We start from the raw sequence: 21238 nt of genomic DNA on the forward strand, positions 1-21238 counted from the left end.
GCAATCTTTGTTTCTCGCTGCCACATCATCAAGCAAGCCAATCAACCATATCGACAGACATATTATATAAAATTCTAAAAATCTGAGGAACCAATCAGCAATGAATCAAAAATAATAAAACAAATTAAACCAAGAAAACTAAATCGAGGCACAGAACAACCCCTTTGCCGGGCATTTTGTGAGTCTTAGACCTAATTTAAGCACAAATATAAGACCATCCAAGCATATGCTTTGCTATTAAAGATAAGATGTATAAGACCCGGTATTCACCTTATAGCAGAATCAATCCTTGTTCCAGAGATTATGAGAAGGGAGAACCTCTTAAAGAGAACAAATAAGATTGGTAAATGTTATAGCCAATCATGGCAAAAGTTCAAGCATTCAAGAACAATTAAGCTAGGGACAAAGATCTGATATACTAAAAAAACAAAACATAAAAAAAAAAAAAAAAAAATCGTCCAGACTTGAGAATAAATTTACATATCTAGTAGTAGGGGAGGGGAAAAAAGAATGTAAAAATTACTGGTATACATCTTTTCATGCAAAGAGAAACAACGAAGAAAAAATTGTCCAAATGATTCTAAAAGCACCGCAAAGCAAGGAACACCAACCATGGATTTTCAAGGCACTGTTATCTGCATAACAGTGATAGTCTTCGGAAGGTACAATGAATTGAGAAGGGAAAGAGCTGTGAAATCGGGTTTGGGGTGCAGAAGAATCCATAAATTTATGGAATCCAATCACCTTCCAACCACTCCCACCTAAAAATGGCTGCAACTGGTTGCCCATGAGGGCAGTTCACGCAAGTAGCCCCACCATCATCAAAGATAGGAAGAGGAGAGATAAAGGGCTTAATTACTAATGGTTCCATGGCATGCAAAGATACCATAAACAGAATCATATGATTGTGGCTTATCATCACCACCTGTTAACAAGCATACATACAGAATGTGAATAGTGATGGGAGAGCAAAAGGTCGCCCAGATTTACCTACTTTCCAGCATTGTGCTATGAGAAAGATGAGAAACCCACCCACACAGCAAATGGGAACAAATGGCAGAAACTGATTGCCTGCCACACAGCAGATAATTAAATATTCATCTCACTATATCCAATCAGAATAAAGAATTACAGCACACAGCTTAGCAAATCCATACAATGGACACAGTCATTCAGTGTCGAAGAAAATAAGTTTCTATATAATCAAAACTAGAGAAATAGTCTACAAATATTCACCCATAAAAATTGAGAAAACTAAAAAAAAATGAATGAAGATGCATTTGCATATAACAAGATTTAGAACCAAAAACCAGGATATGTATGTTCAAGCATATATGTGGATAGATATAAAAATTTTCACATGCCCATGTATTTTATATGCATATAGAAAAGAGTGCAGAATGGCTGGAATTTATGGAAGAGCTGCTGTCTCACTTTCCTAGTGTAAATACATTCTAGTAAATATGCCCTCCATGGTTGCTCCCTAATAAATAATTAAGAGAAAGAGGAAACATGCACATAGACAAAAATGGGAAGTAAGTTCACCATATTAATACCTAACAGCACTGATAGATGAGATCATAGTCAAGCATCCCAAGCTCTTTTTTCTTTTTGAATAAACAACATGCATCATACATGACCAACAACAGTGCAAGTCCAGGTATACTTACGTATGCATGTGTGTGCGATTTTTGTTCATGTATATTTACAATGCCCGTATGTAGGCATAAGATGTGTGCTAAACCAATCTTTTAAAAAATATTAAAAAATATAACAAAGGGGTATGTAATCTGGAACAATCAAAAAATGTGAAAGTTATTGCTGGAGTTTTGGTTTCAGAGTATTACATGCAAACTACACATCTTCTACTGGGAAATTACATTCAGAACATCTCATTATCACCTCAGTAATCTAAAAACTGATAATAACAGATCATGGCCTGACAAATAAGGCTCACTCCTATACAAATGATCACTAGTTTTAGACTGGAAAGAAGGGGAAAGAAAAAAGGATATTGATACCACCCTCCAACTCCAGCACCAAGAAGGTGCAATGGGTTAATAATAAGAGAATTACTGTTTTAGAAGAGGGGAAAGCCTTTCACGCAATCATCATCATGACCACCACAAAACATATGCATCTAAAAGTTGCTGGAGGAAAAGGCCTTGACATTAAAAAAAAAAAATGATAAAAGAATAGAGTACAATAATTAACAAACAATAAAAAGGAAGCAAAAAAATGGCTTGTTTGGTACAATTTACCAGAAATCTTGTGCCATCTCCAAATTAATACTACATTTTATTTCCACCTTGACCCCAAAAAAATTGGGGCATAATACTACAAAATATAGAATAAGTATAAGTTCTCAAAAATAAAAAAAAGTTTACATTTTTGTTTGAGACATCCATTAAGGATATGTGGAAAATGATTACATGAATGAATGATTTCAGTAGACAAGAAATGCTGATATGTTTAAGAGGAAAGGGTATTTCATGGATGGTGTTAGCCCACGGAGTACATATCAAATCCAAACAGGTTGTATAAAAAGCAGGTTTTTAAAGCACAGAAGCATAAAAGCAAGCAACTTACTACTATCATTGCAGAGTAAAGTAGAAAGATTAAGGGAAAAAAAAGTAGATAAATTTTTATAGGTTCCTACAACTCCAGAATAGAGGCTAAAAAGAATAGTGAGTCACAAGTCCACTCAGCCCCTAAGTAAGCCATGTTAGAAAAGCAATGCTAGAGAAAGCAGCTCAGGAACCAAGTAGTTACTGCAAAATAGAATTTGGTCTGGAGCATAGCATTGGAGACTTTTCAGATTGTCTTTTCATAATATTGATGCTCGAAAGAAGAAGGAAAAGACTGCAAGATTAAAAGGAAGGCAATGCAAGATTAAAACCATCATTACATGGGAAAAACAACTTGAGTAAAAAAGAAGAAAAGAGTCAGAATTGAGAACACTGTGGAACCATAATAACAAGCAAATATTCTAACTTTCAAAAAAAAAATCAAAAAAAAAATATTAAGGACTCAGGTTCTCAGAAGCCTAGCTACTATTGATGCAGTCCCCATCCCTGATCATTCATCAGCCTCCAAAACCTATGAATTTTTGTAGAGCCACACGGGACCAGCTCATCATACAAAATTGATTCTAGAAAAGAAGTTAAAAGCATTGAAATGTAGAATCTTCAAAAAGAAAATAAACAGAAATTAAAAAAGTGAAGGGGAAGAAAAAAAAGGAGGCTCAGGTTCACTGTTTAATCCAGCATTGTATAATTACTTCGAATACCCTCTACAGAATTAAACCAAATCAGCTGTGATCAGTTGCCTGCTAAACAGTAATAGGCCATCCATGATCGCCTTGCCATTTGGAATTAACTGTTTTCCGATTCACAATGCCACAAACCCTCTGCCCAGATTCATTACAGCCTCTTCTACTAAAGCAATAGAAAAGAAAAGACTAAAGAGAAAGGAGGAGAGCAAGAGGCAGAACATCACAGCATTTACCCACTGGAAGTAGCAAGAAGAAAAGGAAGAAAGAGAAGAATGGTGGACGCAAACTAGGAGGCTCAGAGGAACTCTTGAATCGATGGAACCAAATGATCTCCCTTCTCTGCTCCTCCGGCCGGCAACCTCTCCATCTCATGATGGCTGCAGATGGGTTGCCTGCAGAACAAAAGAACTTCAGAGCTACCTGGCCTGTTATTTAAGAAGAGTAGACAAGCAGAGAGACGAGAGATGGGGGTTGATCTTAATGACATTGCTAAACCAACAAATGAGAAAAACACTTACATGCTTCCCATCATCGCCTCATTACACTATGATAAATTACTTCATTTATTTTTCAATAGAGGCAAGCTAGAATAAATGTTGCAAAAGATCCAGGAATGTGGCTTCAGGCATTTTCTCTAGTTATTTTATGACGGCGATCTTTTTTATGAAACTAATTCAAATAGAAGTGGATTGGGAGAAGATTTTAATGTTTTATAGAAGAAAGCCATTCCCATACTTGATTATATTAATTAAAAATCTTCCTATTAGTCTTTTTTCCATCTCTTCCTGGAACTAAAGAATCGATTAGAAATTTACTAGATATCTATTCCATTTGGGTTGTATAGAAATTTATGCCATAGCCATGATGCACTCGGCTTAAAAAATACAGGGGATTTGGTTCAGGTTTCTGAAGCATAAAAGCATACAAAGCAAATTCTCACCATCTCTATAGATCTAAGTAAAAAGATAAACAAATATAAAAAAAAGAATTCTTAGATAATAAAGAGTTGTATTGAAGAGGTTAAGAGCATCATTAATGGAGTGTCAAAGTCGAGAACCTTTTCATTGGTGCCATCAAAAATTCTGTTTGAGCTTTTAAAATGCTGCTGCATAAGGGAGGTTTAAACTATAACCAAAAAAATTGAAGAATCTCCAATACTCCACCAACCACCAAGTAATCTGTATCTAATAATGACACTGCCAGGAAAACCAATTTACCGGACATCATTGCTACAGGTCTCATGCATAGGATTTTTCATTTTACATTTGAGATTTTCTAATGTTATCTTTCAACGTGGGAAAAGGAGTAGTAACAGAAAAAAGCAGAAAAGTAAAAGGAAAAAGGGAACTCAGATGAGACCAAAACCCCTGTGACCTGCAAAAAGGAAAAACTCAAGTAAAAAGGATGAGTCAAGGGAACAACATGAAGAAAACCCACACTAGCTATTTATTTAGATCAATAGGGCATCAAGATACTTCAGGAGTTGAACTTTGATGTTTCATTGGACCAATAGCCAGTTTTCACTTTCTTACTAGGATTCAGCAGCCAAAATTTAAAGAGAGTTTAAAATATACTAAAGTAAAAAGGTTTTAGTCACTTATCCCTCCAATCCTTCAGACAACACCATATCAGATAAAATTCTGAAAATCTGAGGAACCAAGCAGCAGAGAAACAAAAACAAGAAAACAAATTAAAAAATAGAAAAGTAAATGGAGGCATAGAACCACCATTTTTTCAGGCATTCTTTACGTCTTTGACTATTTGCAAACAGCTGCAACTGGTTGTGTGAGAAACAGCAGAACATCCAAGCTTCCATTGTGTTAAAGATAGGGGTATAAGACCTTGTTGTTTCCACTTTGTAGCAGAATCAATCCTTGTCCCATAGATCATGGGAAGCGAGAACTTCTTAAGGAGAAAAAATATTTTGACAAATGTTATAGCCAACCATAGTCGCAAATTCAGCATTCAGTAACACAATTAAGCTGGGGGCAAAGATTTAATATACTAAAAATACAAATCATAAAAAGAATTTGTCTAGACTTGATAGCAAATTTTAGATAACTAGATTTACAGGAGGACAAAAAAACAATGTAAAGTTATTGGTGTATGTGTATCTCTGCTCATGCAGAGAGATATATTAAAGAAAAAATTGCCCAAACTCTTCCAAAAGCCTCATTTCACAAGGAACACCAACCATAGACCTCTGAGGCACCTTTATTTTCATATATATAATGAACTTGAGACGGGAGAGAGAGCTGTAAATTAGAGTTTGAGGCTCAGATAAATCCATATATCTATCAAATCCCATCACCTACCAATTACCACGTAACAATGGCAGTAGTCAGCCATGCAAGTAACCCCACCATCATTAGACAGGAGAGGAAGAGGAGAAGTGATAGGGATAAATTGGTAATGGTCTAATGTTCCATGGCATGCAAAGATGCTATAGACTGAATCACATGATTATGGCTTACCATCATCACCTGAGTAGTGATAGAGAGAAAAAGGAGGTGCTCACATTTGCCTATTTTCTGACATTATGCTATGAGAAAGATGAGAAACGCTTCTACACAACAGATGGGAGCAAATGACAGAAACTGATTGCCTACCACAGAGAAGATAACTAAATATTCATCTCACCATATCCAATCAGAATATTGAAATGACAGCACAATTTACCAAATCCATACGAGTTACAGTCATCCAGCATACAGCAAAATAAATTACTAAATAATTGAAACTAAAGAAATAGTATAAAAATATTCGCCCATAAAAAGTTGGGAAAACTAAAAAAAATTGAATAAAGATGCATTCAGATATAACAAGATTTAGAATCAAGAAAACCAAGATAGGCATGCACAACCATATGTGTATGTGTGCGTGTAACTGTGAAAGAGTGCAGTGTGGTTGAAATCTATTCAGAGCTGTTGTCCCACTTTATTAATGTAACAACATTCTTCTTTTAGTAAATATGCCCATCAATGGTTGCTCCCAGATAAATAGTTAAGATAAAGGGGGAAAATGCACAAAGGCAAAAAAAGGAAGCAGGTTCAAAATATTAACACCTAGCAATGGTAATAGATGAGATTATAGTCATGCATTGCATGCATCAGATTGTCCTTCCTCTTGAACACACAACATGCATCATACATGAGCAACAATTATGCATGTATAAAGAAATTTACTTATGCATGTGCATATGCATGTATTTGCAACTTTTTGTTCATAAGGATTTACAATGCATGTATGTAGGTATAAGATGTGTACTAAGCCAATTTTCTAAAACATATTAAAAATATACAACAAAGGGGTATATAATCTGAATCAATAAAAAAAATGGAAGTTATAGCCCGAGTTTTGGTTTCAGTGGAGAGTATTACATGCAAACTATACATCTCCCAGCAAAACATATTCAGAAAATCTCATCATCACCTCAGTAATATGAGAAAAGCAATGATAACAGAATCATAGCTTGACCAATAAGCCTCAATCCTCCTTCACAAATTATCACTCATTTTAGATTGGAAAGAAGGGGAAAAGGAAAGAATATAGATACCACCCTCCACCTCCACCACCAAGAAGAACCCATGGGTTAATAGCCAGAGAATTAGTGTTTTAGAAGAGAAGGCAGCCTTTCACGTGACCATCATCATGACCACCACAAAACATATGCTTCTAAAAGTTGCTAGAGGAAATGGCCTTGGCATTCTTAAAATATTGTTTTTGATAAAAGAATAAAATATAATATTCAACAACAACGAAAAGGAGGCATAAAAATGGCATGTGGAGTTGAGCAGGAGGAAGGGCTTATTCGGTCCCATTTACTAGAAATCTTGTGCCATCTCCAATAGGTTGCAGCAGTAGACTGCAGAACAACAAAGCTTCCAAATTGCAAATAACACAACTTTTTCCATTTTATTTCCACCTTGACTCCAACTAATTGGCACATAACACCACAAAATACAGAGTAAGTATAACTTACCAAATATTTAAAAAACAAAAACATTACATTTTTGTTCGAGATAGCTATTAAGAATATGTGGCAAATAATTACATAAGCGAATGATTTCAGCAGACAAGAAATGCTGATATATTTACGTGAGAACCCCGACGGCCGTATGTTTAGTCCCGCATCGATTATTCGCGGGGTGGATCTTGAGTGCTTATACAGGATTAAGGAACCCAAATAATACCTTCCGGCTAGCCATTTTGAGTGAGATCCTAGGTTATTACAAATAGTGTCAGAGTGGACCCAGCTCATAATCTATGTGGATTAGGAGACACTACAGCACGAATCCATTGGGGCTGACCACGGGCCGATCGTGGTGCTTGTAATTAGATTTGAATGAATTTGAACTCTTAGCCTAACGAAGACGTTAGGGCTTAAACAGGATAAAGTATGTAAGGATCCGTGCGGGCGTGTGTTTAGTCCTACATCGGTTATTTGAGGTCCTAGGTTGTTACTTTTTAAGAGGAAGGCATATTTCATGGATCTTGTTAGCCAACATGTTACACATCAAATCCAAGCAAGTTACATAAAAGGCAGGTCCTTTAAGCACTGAAGCATATGAACAAAGCAAATTACCACTACATCTGCAGAGTTAAGAAGGAAGATTGAGAAAAAAAATAAAAGCAGATAAAGAAGCAGCATAAATAATTGAAGGGTTGTATTTATTTTTAATGAGATTAAGGACATCATGGAGGAAGAGTTGAAGTGGGTGACCTTACCTACTACCAACTCCAGAGGAATTTCTAGAGGGTCCTGGAACTCCTTCATACGGGCTTGAAAAAATACTGCAACGCGAAGTTGTCACAAAGCCCAGTCAGCCCCTAAGAAAGCCATATTAGAAGAGCAACGCCAGAGAAACCAGCTCATGGAACCAGGTAGTTACGGCGAAATAGAATTTTCTGGCTGTCTTTTCGCCATATTGACGCTCAAACGAAGAAGGACAAGACTAAAAAATAATGGAGCAAAAGGAAGCCAATAGAAGATCAAAACCCTTGTTACATGGGTTAAAAATAACCTAAGTAAAAAAACAAGAAGAAAAAAATTGAGCCAAGATCGAGAACAATGTGCGACCCTAATAGCAAGCAAATATTCCCTGATTTTCGAAAACGAATTCTCTAAAAAAAATATTTAGCATTTGGGGGTTTCTCGGAACCCTAGCTAATATTGATGCAGTCCGTCTCGGATGATTCATCGGCCTCCAAAATCTATAAATTGTTGAGGAGCCACAAGAACAACTCTCCAAAAATATGACAAAGAAGCGTTGAAAAATTGAAACTTGGGAAAGAAAAAGAACAGAAATTAGAAAAGTGAAGATGTTAAAAGGAAAAAGGAGGCTCAGATTCACCATTTAATCCTGCATTGTAACGTTACTTCGGGTATTCTCTACAACTAAACCAAATCGGCTGGGAACGGTTGCCTGCTAAACAGCAGCAGGCCATCCAAGATCGCCTTGCCGTTTGGAATTAACCATTTTCCGCTTCATTATGCCGCAAACCCTCTGCCCGGAGTCATCACAGCCTCCTTATAAAGCAATAGAAAAGAAAAGAAAAGAAGAGAAGGGATGAGAGCCAGAGGCAGAACAACACGGCCTTCACCTCCTGGAAGAGCAAGAAGAAGAAAAAGGAGAACGATAAGAATAGTAGAAGCAAACAGGGAGGCTCAGACGAATCTTGAATCGATGGGACCCAAAGATCTCCCCTTCTCCTCTCCTCCAGTCGAGGACCTCTCCATCTCAAGATGGCTGCAGATCGGTTGCCTGCGGGACATCAGAACCCCCAGAGCTGTTTAATTAAATTAAATATTATTGATTTATCAATTATATTTGTGCTTCTAGACTAACAAGGGCTGCCTCGCCTATCGTTCAAGAAGAGAGAAGACAACCGGAGGAGAGGAGAGATGGGGGTTGGTTTTAACAAAGACCAACGCTAAAGAACAAGAACTACACTAACAATTTGCCCACCATCTCCAAGAAGATTGCGTTGAGTAGGAGTAGGAGAAGACGAAGAAGAACGCCAAGAAGAGAGAAAAAGGGAACAGTTCTCGAAGCTCTTGAAGCTAAAAACGCTCGCTTACCGATCGACCGAACCCCAAGAAGATGAGAAATTATACCCTACACTGCATGCACCACGAGAGACCCAAGAAAACGGAGGGAGAAATAAGCGGTCAGCCGCGCTGCTGCCCTTTATTTAAGCTACCAGCCATTGTCTATGGATCTTTTACCCGTTACGGGAGACCCCACAAGCTTACGTCTACCGCGCTTGATGTAGACCGTAGCGTCAAGTTATCGGCGAGAACTTTTAATTTGATCTGACTTATGAGTGGATCAGCGGGCAGAACCCCCGTCGTTGCTTTGTAATTTTAAAATCCAAAATCCGTGAAGGCCATGTACCTGCGGAAGAGCTTCTTTTCTTCACGCACAAAGACACTCCTAACAAAATTATTTACAAGCCACAACGATTGTAGCGCGGTAGGAACGGAGCTTTAATTTTATCGAAGTGGCTCAAGTTCAAAATGCACATGCATCGATTAAATATGAAGATCAAATATTTTTCACTTGATTCATCCAATAGAATTGCTATCTGGTCTACTGGTACCGAGGTGGCGCTGGGATGATTATTGATCTCAGTAGAAGAACCCATAGGTCGAAGAAGGTACGCAGAAACTTGCGACTTGCATCAAACATTTTCTGATAGAAGGGGAACCAGTGGGGACTGCTGCGCGGGTGAGGTTCTTCTCTCCTCTCTTCTATTTTTCAGCCAAAAAAAATATTATTTACAACATAATGTTTAACATATTTAATTTATTCAACTTAGTTCAATTTATCATAGATCGGATTGAATTATTTATTTAGTCAAACAATCAGGTTCAAATTTAAATTTCCGATTCATCTAATAAATAAATCCATCATATTCAGATTGAATAAAGTTTTAACTTATTCTTTATCCACCCCGGCCTGTGTATAGTCCAATTTGATCCGCTGCCACCCTAATTCAGTAATCCTATTACTTGTCCTCTGAGATAGGATCATCAGATGAATAAACATAGTAGTTTTTTTCTCTTTATTAGTAAGAGTATTTTTAATTTTTTTATTATCAATTGGAGCAATGGGGGTTGGCAACTTCGATCTTTCCTATGGTAGTATAATTTTTCATGTATAGAAAAAGATGAATCTAAAATCGATTTCAGTGTTATGGCATTAAGAGTTATCGTTTGATTATTCTTTATTTTTCTAAAAACAAAACTTTGGCCATATTAAAAGATTAGTTTTCAATAATTTAAGGATAAGTCAACCTTATGAAGTAAGTAGGTCATATATCTACAATTAATATTTGAGATTTTTTTTTTTGTTCGCATTAAAGCCTGATAAAATTAGATGGAAATCTGCTAACTCAAGCTTATCGATTTAGGTCTAGCTATGCTCCAATAGTCTTGGAGAAAAGATATAGAAAAGTAGAACAAACTAATTTTTCTGATAAAAGATGTAAAAAAAATTTAGAATAATCTCAGTTTTGCAAAATTTAGGGTTGAAATTGTGGGAAGAATGGATCAGATTTGCTGGGAATATTGAGATTGAAACACGATGGACTCTCTTTACATAGTAGTCCATTGGAAAATGAAAATCTTTAGCCTGCACTCAGACTTGAATATTTTAGATATTTGACTCTCAGCTTGCTCGCCTTAGAGCCCTGAATTTTGGTTTAATATATAAGTAAGTCAATAAAGCTTTTAGGATATCAAGATATCAAAAGGTGTTCGAGAATGATGAAGAGCCATTGGCTTCCTTGTACGGTTCAGTGGGTATTTTAAACAGTCAGATAAATCCGATCATCTCCTATTAATATAGGCATGCCGTCCAAAAGATCATACTTCAATCCAAGTTCCTAATCCCTGTAAATTATTTTATCTTTCTTTTTTTTTATACCCGTGGTTACCACTACCATAGCTTTTCCTTCGTGAGACCTGCTCATCAGAGTTCACACTGCTTTTGATGTCGGACTTCGCTCTTCAGTAGCCAGTGGCTGACAGGGCTGTAAATGGGTTTACAAGAATTTAGTAAATTTACTTAGAAAAAGAAACAAGTCTAATGTCAGAATTCGACTCGGCCCTATGGATCCTTTAAATCAGGTTGGATCAGATCTAAAGAGATCGGATCACGGGTCAACCCGGCCTATTTGCAGCCTTAGTGGCAAATTCGCGGAAGCATAAGGAGATTCCACTCTTTATCATGGCTTCCGAGGACTACAAAACATCGCTACGAGTAAATAAATATAACAGCGTACTCAAATTAGTAGTTAAGATGGATTCACTGTTTTTTCAATCCTTTTTTACCAATTTGGGCCCTGGACCACAAACTTGAGATTATCCTGCCATGAAGTCATGTTCTAACCTTTGAAATCTTATCCTTTAATACGTCGAGACTATTGCTTCCAATGATTATTAGCTTCAACAAATACTCTATGTAGAAGGAAATTTGATCAGTAGTGGTGATCTAAGCATCAAATGGAAACATCCAACTGCATCTATAAATTTCAAAAAAAAGTTTAATAAGACAACAACTCCCATAGAAAGCATTTCAGAATGATTACTCCTAAATTCAGCTACTGAAATGTGGCCATGTAAAAGATGCCAGACTTACGGGCGATGAGCATGATGTTTTAGACCACATGATCAGATAGAATACAGCATCCTTTTACTAATAAGTCACTTTCCACATGACTAACTTTGCAAACAAAATGCTGAGGTGGAGCCCAATTATTAAAATTTACCCTCTTCACAGCTATCATTTTGATGTGGCACAAGAAGATCGGTGCTTTGTCCTATAACTCTGCCATGAATTGCGTCAACCGGCGAATCACATCAGCTCCTTTGTGCCATGTGGTAAGCCATGCGAGAAGAGAATTATTACTCTCGTTCTTTGCTAGAAATGTGGTTAATGACCCAAAACTCATCAATTGCAAGCACTGTAATAGTGTTATAAAATATTATTGCACTATGTTAACGATCATCATTAACTGTTGTAAAATGGAACAATTTGTTGATCTTTCAATGATTCTTCAGGTAGTTGATATTGGAAGAACATGACTGGATTTTTAGAGATTAGTATTGAAATTTTATAATAATTATTGTGGTTCAAATTTGGCCCGAAAATGACAACGCTAGAGGAGTCGAGAGAGCTGCCGGAATGTTGAGGAAGAGGAGAGCCACCTCCCGCATGACGGCATACTTACATAAAGGCTCACCGGTGGTTCTGGTGAGGACCCTCCGATACTCAAGTTATGGTAGATTTCAGATGGATCGAAAAGTCCTTTAGGCGTTACCTGACGGAGCTATTTATAGTCTCTATAGAGGTGCCCAGGTGGCGGAGATATGGCCCGTTCTCATCATGAGAAAGGATGGCTTTAAGCCAAATGGTGCGTAGTTAGAGCTCGCTTGAGGCGCACGGTGCAGTCCGTTCTTGTGAACGGTAAGATGTTGACAGTTGTAGCAGGATATGGCTGGAGTAGCATGGCGTTGTCCTTGGCTGTCATTGGTCAGCAAACAAAGCATGGTGCGGAGGCATTGCAATGTACGGCCACGTAGGTGGGCATGGGCACGCTCGTAGATGCGGCCGTAGGCAAGGCCAAGCTCGATAAGAGGTCGCATTATGTATTTGGTGAAGTCAGCTTAACGAGTGCTGAGGCCGGCCTAGCATCCTTGACTCCGAGGTGTGCTCGGTAGAGCACCTCGAGCTCAAGAGTCGGAGCACGTTGCTGGATAAGGCGCTCCAAACTTAGTCGGGGCGCGTCGGCGAATATAAAGGCGCCTCGAGCTCGGCCAGGGCGTGTCGGCGAATATAAGGGCACCCCGAGCTCGGGGGGAGGGGGCGTCGGTGAATATATAAAGGGGGCGCCCCAAGTTCGGTTGGGGCGCGTTGGCGAATGGATATGTGGTCGAAGGAGCTCTCGAGCTCGTAATCCAAACAGTTGGGCGCGCCCCGAGCTTGGGCTCGGGTCGTTGCTATGAGCATCAGAAAAGATTGATGCAGATCGTAGCAACGGAGAGACTCGTTTGAGGTCGGCTGAGCCCTTGACAAAATTCGAGTTTGGACTGGCTCTTAGCAAGACCAAGGTCTGACTCAATCGGTGCAGGAGTCTGTTTGGCTGAAATTGAATGGTCCTATTGTTGTGAGCAGGACGATTCATTTTGCCTCCCATCAGTAATTACAAAGATGTCATGGAACAATCATTGCAAAATTTCTTTTCAATATCTCCAATAATTGTACAAATACTCTATTAACAAGTTGTCTATTTTCATACGCAATGGAGGAGCAAAACAAAGAAAACTTGGTATACCAACTTCCTATGACCAACAAGCGTCCCCAGAATTTTAGACTGTTGATTACTAATCTCTCTCTTAAATTCGAACATATATTTGTCAGCATGAACATATTTAGTTGGTAGTTGATGCCTTCGGGTGGCAGTTTTGCTGCATCGTTTGTATGCAGCCCGTGCGGCTTCCAAAAAGATTCCCCGAGCGAGCCGGATGGTCTTTTGTCCTTTTTCCCTCGTGACTTTGCCTTGACTTGCCGGGTTTTGCCTCTTGCTTTCCTTTTTTTTTTATGCTGATTGACTAAGGATCTGTCAATTAGTGCTCGGATATCTTCGGCCTTAGTAATATATTGCTGCTTCTGTCTCCTTTCTAGTAGGATGATGACACATTGAAAGGGTGATAGGAGGCAAAGAGAACATGCTTAGTTTCCCATGAAAATATCAAATAATCATCATTTATTTACGGTTTCACAGGCCCGAAGGAGGTTAAGTATAACGTTTTCAATTTTTGTGAACAAATAATCTCATAATCTCTCCGATGCAATGAGGATCTTCCCCAGTAGCACTGAATTCTGGTAAATTCTAAAGAGAAATTGTTAAGAGGTCTGACATCTAGCGAAGAGCAGTAAAATATTTGGAATTAAAGCTTTTTGAAGTAAAATATTTTGGCACTTGGGTTGCATGGATCCTCTTGTTCAATCCTCAATGTTTCTGGGTCACTTTTGCGATGCTAAAAAATGGATCAACCTATTAACTTATAATGTATATTTATAAATATCTTTTTAATATTTTATTTGAATCTCTATCCTACCAATGTTCGTACAAGGATATGTAATTGTTAAATAAAATATGTATAAAAATATATGATCGATTGGATATATTGGCATCGGAACCGGCTTAGACTCTTGCAGCGAGACGTACCCCGCTAAAAATTTATTGTAATAGGTTGTTACTTTTAAATTTTAATCCATCACAGTTTCCCAGTTAAGTTTTGTTGCCCAAAACAAGTGGGAAGGTTAGATTTGTACTTCCGTGGGAGCTTTACACTTACTTGATCAATCCATTCTCATCACCTTAAAATAAACATCAGACGGTTCTCGCGCGAATCCATACCCAACCAACTCCGAGCGTCGGAAACATCAAAGCACCATTTCCGGGGTCTCGTGCACTCTCGTAGACACGGACAGGACATCCTCCGGCTCTCTCCTCTTAACACGTGTCCTTGCGCGCCACAACGAGGTACGGTCACCCATTACTCCCTTAAAGTCCCTGCCACCCCTTGTCTCCTCTCCATTAGCCTCCAGGAACTAGAGTGAGAGAACTAGAGTGAGAGGGAGGGAGATATGGACGGGGCGGGCAAAGGGCGGAAGGCGCTGGCGGAGGTGGGGATCCAGATGCCGGAGGCGGCGAAGGTGGCAGTGGCGGTAGACTCGGGAACAATGAGCGGGCCGCTGGTGCCTGTGACAGGAAGGCCGGACGGCGCCGCCGCTGCCGGGAGGCGGTGGGACATTGCCGGAGCGGCGATGCGGGCGGCAACGGTCGTCTCGTCGCTTTTGGCTTTGGCGCTGATGGTCTCGGCGGAGCAGCGTGGGGAGCTCTCGCTCTTCGGCTTCCAGCTCCCGCTCCACTCCAAGTGGTCGTTCTCCGACTCCCTCGAGTAAGAGCGAGAAGTCTTGCCCTCCTTCCCACGATGCCCCGCCACCCGTTTTTTTTTTAAAAATAATTTTTTGATCTCCTAAAATGCCCCTTCATGACGGTCGTGATTCACGGATATTTCTGTTTTTAGATTTGAATTTGGGGTCGGCGTACCGGCCGGTGAAATTACCGTTTCTGTTCTTTGGTCAGGTATCTGGTGGGGATCTCGGCGGCGGTGGCGGCGCATTCGCTGCTGCAGCTACTATTGAGCGTGAGGAAGCTGGTGAAGAAGGCGCCTGTCATCCCGTCCCGTCGTCACGGCTGGGTTATATTTGCTGGCGATCAGGTATATATTCTTTAATTACCAATCTTTATTTTGCTTTAATATTAGCGTAATTAAGTTCTATTTTTGTCTCAGCGTCTTGCAAACTATAGAATCACGATTCTGTGGAAATTTTGAAGTTTTTATACGTTTTTTTGGTTTTTTTCCCCTTTTTTTGACCAAGGTAGCACCATCATGATGTTATCTTTCATGTATTGCTCTCATTTTCCAAAAAAAAGAAAAAGAAAAAAAAAGAGACGGTTTTGATGTGCAAGATGCATGTAATCATGCTACCAAGATTACATGTAACATGTTCTATCTTCTTAAATGTGCCATGGAAGTTAAGAGGTTTGGGAGTAGGAGAGATATTTGTTGCTTGCCTTTAAATAGGTGTGGCCCAACCTAGCATTTATGGTGGCTTATGCAAACCGACATAGCTTCATCATAGAGATCAGAACATTAAATAGCTTTGATAAAGGAGGTAGATACTCTTTAAGTTTGATAGTGTTCAGAAGCACTAACTAGTAGTAACTGAGCTGAAGCGATGATAGGAGGGTGAATCTAGGTTTATTTATAGCTCTGATTCCAGATGAATTTTGGTTCTCTTCTTATTTAAAGGTTGTATCTTTGCCAGCAGTTATATTGCTAAGTTTGTGGAAATAGAACCTACCATGTTTTATATGAAAATTATTGCAAAGTTTTTGATCAACATTTTTAGTTAATATAAATCGTGTGTCGGGCATCAGTCTGAAAATGATGTGTGGTTTTTGAAGCATTGCCGAGATTGCTTTTGTAAATGAGGTTGAAGAAAAGTGCCATGGACTGAAAAGGGATGGTGGGAGATGAGGGACAGTGGTTGGTGTCATGTATAACTTGCCTCCTAAGAAAAAAGGATGCACTATTGAGGCCCCGATTGTCTTGGTATAAGCTCAATCTGGGTGTATGTCAGACGTCTTGCACTCTGCGACACCAAAACCAAATGTAAAACCATAATTTTTGTGAACTAAATTGCATTATCAGGTTCGCTTGTAACTGACACAGTTCATAAAAGCATAGGTAATCTTGAGCTTTTTGCTTCAAACACTAAGTCAGAGGTGCTTCTTTTTACTTTTTTTTTCTCCTGTATACCTCCTAGCATGGACACGGTTCATGATATCTTACCCATCCTCAGACCATGACAACCCAGAGAGAGGGATCTCATGGCAGTGCCCTCTATGTAGATAGTTCCTATTTTAAACTTTAACTAATCAACTTTATCTCATCTTCATGGATCTGGATTTTGAATGATGACCAATACTTAGGATGATGTCAACCTTATGAATTAGAGCCATGGCCACTTTAAGACATATGAATCACTTGGTGGGAAAGGCAACCTATCTTATTACATGCAGCTAAGAAGCAGAATTTTATACCATGAAGTTTGTCATGATGCTTTATGTTTATCCTTTCATGTTATGTCTAATATACACTTAGCTTTGTTATAGTGTGTATGCCTAATGTTTGATGATATTTCTAACACTAAGTTTCGTTGTACCAATATGTACCACCCTGTATTGAACCAAACCTGTACCAACACTAAACCAATATTCGGTACAGGGGGCCGTGGTAACTATACCAATGTGATACTGGTACGAATACCGAAACCGGTATTGCAAACCTTGTCGAGCACTTATAGTAAATTGGTCTCTATGTTCCTTTCTAATAAATTGCATAGTGTCATGTACTTGGTTTTTATTTATATAGCCTGAGAACCAGCATGCACATATAGGGATATGTAGTGGTTTAAAACAAGCTAAAAAATTCAGAAAGTTATACAACTCTGGTCATTTCTCACATTAATCGTTACAAGATTCTAAATAGGTGTAGTTTATTTCAAACTTCTATAGCATAACAGTTTCTTTTAAGCTATTTCTAGAAATAAGTATGAAGTGCAACCAATGTAATTAAAATGATAATATGATAAAAAAAATCTAGTAGTCTTCTGATGGTAGGAAATGGTGAAGCTTGTCATATAGATCCACAACATGCTGTCAATTGGACATAACAAAATTTTACAGGTTGCACAGGGCGCAAATACTTGTTTGATAATTTGATTCTTTCCTTTTTTCAGAGAAATAGAATATAGAAGCATTAAATCCAACACTGCTTTGATTCTGTATTGTTTCTTGGACCAGTAAGGTGTTGCATAGAGCAAACAGCCATCAAAATAGCCTGTTGTTGTTCCATAGTCCATCCAAGTGCTTGTCCTTTTGATGTAATTTTTCTTTGGTTGTAATTTCTTTTGTAGTTCTGATATCAGATCATTCCATGTAACAAAGTTCTATTATTTCATAAACTACAGATTTCTGCATCCTATGAACCCTTCCCTTTCTGGTACTTGCATCAATTATATTTGTACAAATGCAAGGCGGATTGTTTTAAAGCTATTTTCTTTTACAAAAGTTAATGCAGGAGTTGTGTGACCTTGAGGTTAGATATTAAAAATCACTCAAAAGTTGTTCAATTGTCTTGCACCATTCACTTTTCTTAGTTATGTGGCACAATTCACGATGCCAATTCAAAGGGAGCAATGAGAATACAACACTCTGGGTTTTGACTTACACTTTTGAGTCGCTAAAGCATATCTATTATTTTCTTGTGATATGCAAGGAATACCAAAGCGTCTTTTTGCAATGAGCTCAATGTTTTGTGTTAATAATGCACCAGAAGTCTCTTTCAGCCCGAGATTAGTAAAAGGGCTAATTTAGTATGGCAGTCATTAGTTATCTCTTGGCTTCTTCTCTGATTTTTCATTTTCATTTCTTGAAAAGAAATATCATGGATATCCGGCTTCCAGCTTTTCCTTTTAAAAAGAGCTGTAAAGCTTTTCCTTTTAAAAAAAGCTGTAAAGCTTTTCTAGAGTTCTGTAATTATACTCTTATAAGTACACTCCTTAGGCAAAATGTGCATACATCTTTTTTATAGTAAAATGGACTATTACATTAAAGATATTTGATATAATGAGTTCTCAAAGAGAAAACAAGATATTTGACTTAATATATGTAGCATTCGTGTTGTTATGACTGCTTGTTTAATATTTTCTAGTAAGAGAAACCTAGATACTGGTGACAAAAGATATTTTGCGTGCACATGCGAAACGGATCATTTCTGCAATTTTGTCTCTGGAAATTTGGATAGGTATTTTGACATCTGATTATCAGCTTTGTCTGCTAATCAGCTTGACAAGATATATTGGCTGCTCCATTGCCTGGGTACCTCCTAGGTAGATTTTAGTGATCAGCACAAACAGGAAGATGTGCAAGCTTGAAGAGGTTTTCATCTTGAATGGCCAATTGCAGGTCCTTCTCTTCATGACTTGCAGAAGCTCATGTCCCTCCCATCCTTTCTCATTTAAAATAAAGAACGTCCCCGGCAGCAATCACATCAGCAGGCTTGGCATCCTCTCTATTGTGGGCTTATGGGTAAATAAAAGGTGTTGTCGTCTCCACCTCCTTCTGAGTTCTTGAAGATTCCAAGTGTAATAGCCATGCTGATTGCCTTGTGAATGGCTCACTTCTTCAGTCTATCCATTTGGTGCATATATCTCATTTTATTTAATTTCCATATATGCAACAAACTCTAGTTTTCATTTTGACATGCATGAGTTATTTCTTAACCAATAGTGACGACCAGGCGTACCACATGATATGCAAAGTTGCATATAGCTCTATTCTATGTACAGAAATTGATCTACAACTATTGACCGATGGTTTTTTTACATATATATGTATGTATATGGAGTCAAACAAGGTTTAGGTATGTATATGATGTTTAGAATGTGGTCTCATCTATGTGTTGACAGGAAAACTTTGCAAGCTTGCATGCTATGCCAGTGTATGAGCTATAAGGAATGCCTGGTCTTGCAACGTTCATTGTATTGTAATGAATAACACTAATTGACTGCCAATAGTTCACTGTATGTGACTCAATAAATACAACCATATTAGTTTCGACCTGATGAAAAATGGTTTAAGATGAGTATGCTACGACAAGCTATAATGCTGTTATTTTGCATGATGACAGGCTTTTGCATATGCTATGATGAGCGCGGGCTCAGCTGCAGCTGGGATAACCAACTTAAACCGCACAGGGATCCGGCACACTGCACTTCCAGACTTCTGCAAGCCTCTGCATCGGTTCTGTGACCGCATGGCTATCTCAATTACATTTGCTTTTCTTAGCTGCCTCCTCTTAGCTACTTCTGCAATTCTCGATGTGCTTTGGTTATCTAAGTACTGAGTGCTTTAAAACCCCACTTGCCGCCATACCTGTGTTCCATGTAAAGATCAGCTAAATTTTAGAGTATATTGGATCTTTTGGTCAGAATGGATGATCTAAAATATCGAGACTTGCACTTGTATGTGATTGTGTTACCAGGTTATCAAAATCTTTTGGTTTGAAATTTAGACTCTTGCCTCCTTTGTGGAAATTGAACTAATGTGCATGTCATCTGCTGTTAAAGTGCCTCAGAATAGTGAATTCAAAAATATTTATCTTTCTAGGTTTTAACAGCCTATAGTAGTAGTAAGAAAACTACTATCAATCTTAAGGAAAGTGGCATCCAACAGCCAATATTTTCAGTGCTAAGTCAAATGAGTGCCTGTTCCCATTGCCAAGAACATGGTGAGGAGAAGACATGATTGCAGGTGCCATATAGCCATATCAAGCGCATATGAGTTGTTCGCCATCTAAATATGACACTTCAATAATCAATCATGAGGATGCAAAGTGGCATGTTATTAGAACTGTTTCTCTAATCGAGAACTGGTCAGCTGACAGTGTTGTAGGACAGCAATGCTGCAAAGCCATGAATGGTTTTCTTTTAAAGAAAAAGATAGCCTTGAAGGAAGTTATTATGATGGAAAAATGAAAATTCTATCATCCAGGCAGCTAACCTGACCACAATTTTTCTGTGTCAGTTGCTCTTTTCCTTTGTGGAAGAAAAGCTCTTGTTGGCTTTGCTTAGTGCCCATTGTTGTTTTAAACACGACCCTTCGATCGACCTTGATCTATCTTTAGCATGCTGCCCTGACCATCTGGTAAGACAAATACTGGTTATTTTTTTGCCTTGATCGCAGAACGCAACTCCACCTGAATGCGGATGGCTACTCATCAATTTTATCTAGTCTATTTACGTATAATTTTATCAGGTCTAGAATTGAACAAAAATGCAAGTAGTTTATCAATTTTCATTGCTTAAAAATAATTGAATTTCTCTTTAATGATTTATGACTGGTGATGGCCGAAATTAGTTATAGCCGGTTCTATGGTAGCTGCCATTTCTTACCAGCGCTGACAAGTTCAAGTGGTCTTGTGTGCATTTTGTTCTAACTTTTTTTTTTTTCCAAAGGAATATATCAACTTACAGGTTTTGTAGCTTTTATGGTTGTTGTGGTGAGGAACTGCAGAAATACATTTTACTTGTGCTCATACATGGACCAAAACTTGCTTATGTATCAATGTGTAACAAGAGCTCAATACATATATTATTGGGATCCTGTAACAACCCAGGACTTCACCCAAAAAAGCTAGTTGGATAACTGATGTGGGACTAAACACACGCCTGTATGGAATAAGCACTCAAGATCTATCTAGTGAATAACTAATGTGAGACTAAACATATATCTGTATAAGTCTTTACATACGTTATT

General features: G+C 38.3%; 1 protein-coding gene and 1 long non-coding RNA gene across 4 annotated transcripts; one reads left to right on the forward strand and one right to left on the reverse strand.

Moving 5' to 3' along the window:
- Positions 1–265: 265 nt before the first annotated feature.
- On the reverse strand, positions 266–9455 carry LOC103717850. 2 transcript variants are annotated; one of them, XR_005511401.1, is made up of 3 exons: positions 8003–9455; positions 1033–3666; positions 266–925 (listed from the first exon to the last, which is right to left on the reverse strand). It is a non-coding gene; the product is annotated as an uncharacterized LOC103717850 (long non-coding RNA). The 2 variants fall into 2 exon arrangements; XR_605732.3 differs by having other exon boundaries at positions 302–3666; positions 8003–9451.
- A 5417-nt stretch (positions 9456–14872) lies between these two features.
- On the forward strand, positions 14873–19993 carry LOC103717851 (CASP-like protein 3A1). 2 transcript variants are annotated; one of them, XM_039125393.1, is made up of 4 exons: positions 14873–15248; positions 15437–15572; positions 18887–19020; positions 19611–19993. In XM_039125393.1, the coding sequence occupies exons 1-4, from the start codon at positions 14935–14937 to the stop codon at positions 19627–19629; spliced, it is 603 nt and encodes a 200-aa protein (XP_038981321.1). In that variant the 5' UTR covers positions 14873–14934; the 3' UTR covers positions 19630–19993. The 2 variants fall into 2 exon arrangements, with proteins under 2 accessions (XP_038981321.1, XP_008804611.2); XM_008806389.2 differs by lacking the exon at positions 18887–19020 and having other exon boundaries at positions 14877–15248.
- Positions 19994–21238: the final 1245 nt, after the last annotated feature.

The sequence above is a fragment of the Phoenix dactylifera genome, chromosome 4 (genome assembly GCF_009389715.1).
Source record: "Phoenix dactylifera cultivar Barhee BC4 chromosome 4, palm_55x_up_171113_PBpolish2nd_filt_p, whole genome shotgun sequence".
Lineage (NCBI taxonomy): Eukaryota > Viridiplantae > Streptophyta > Magnoliopsida > Arecales > Arecaceae > Phoenix > Phoenix dactylifera.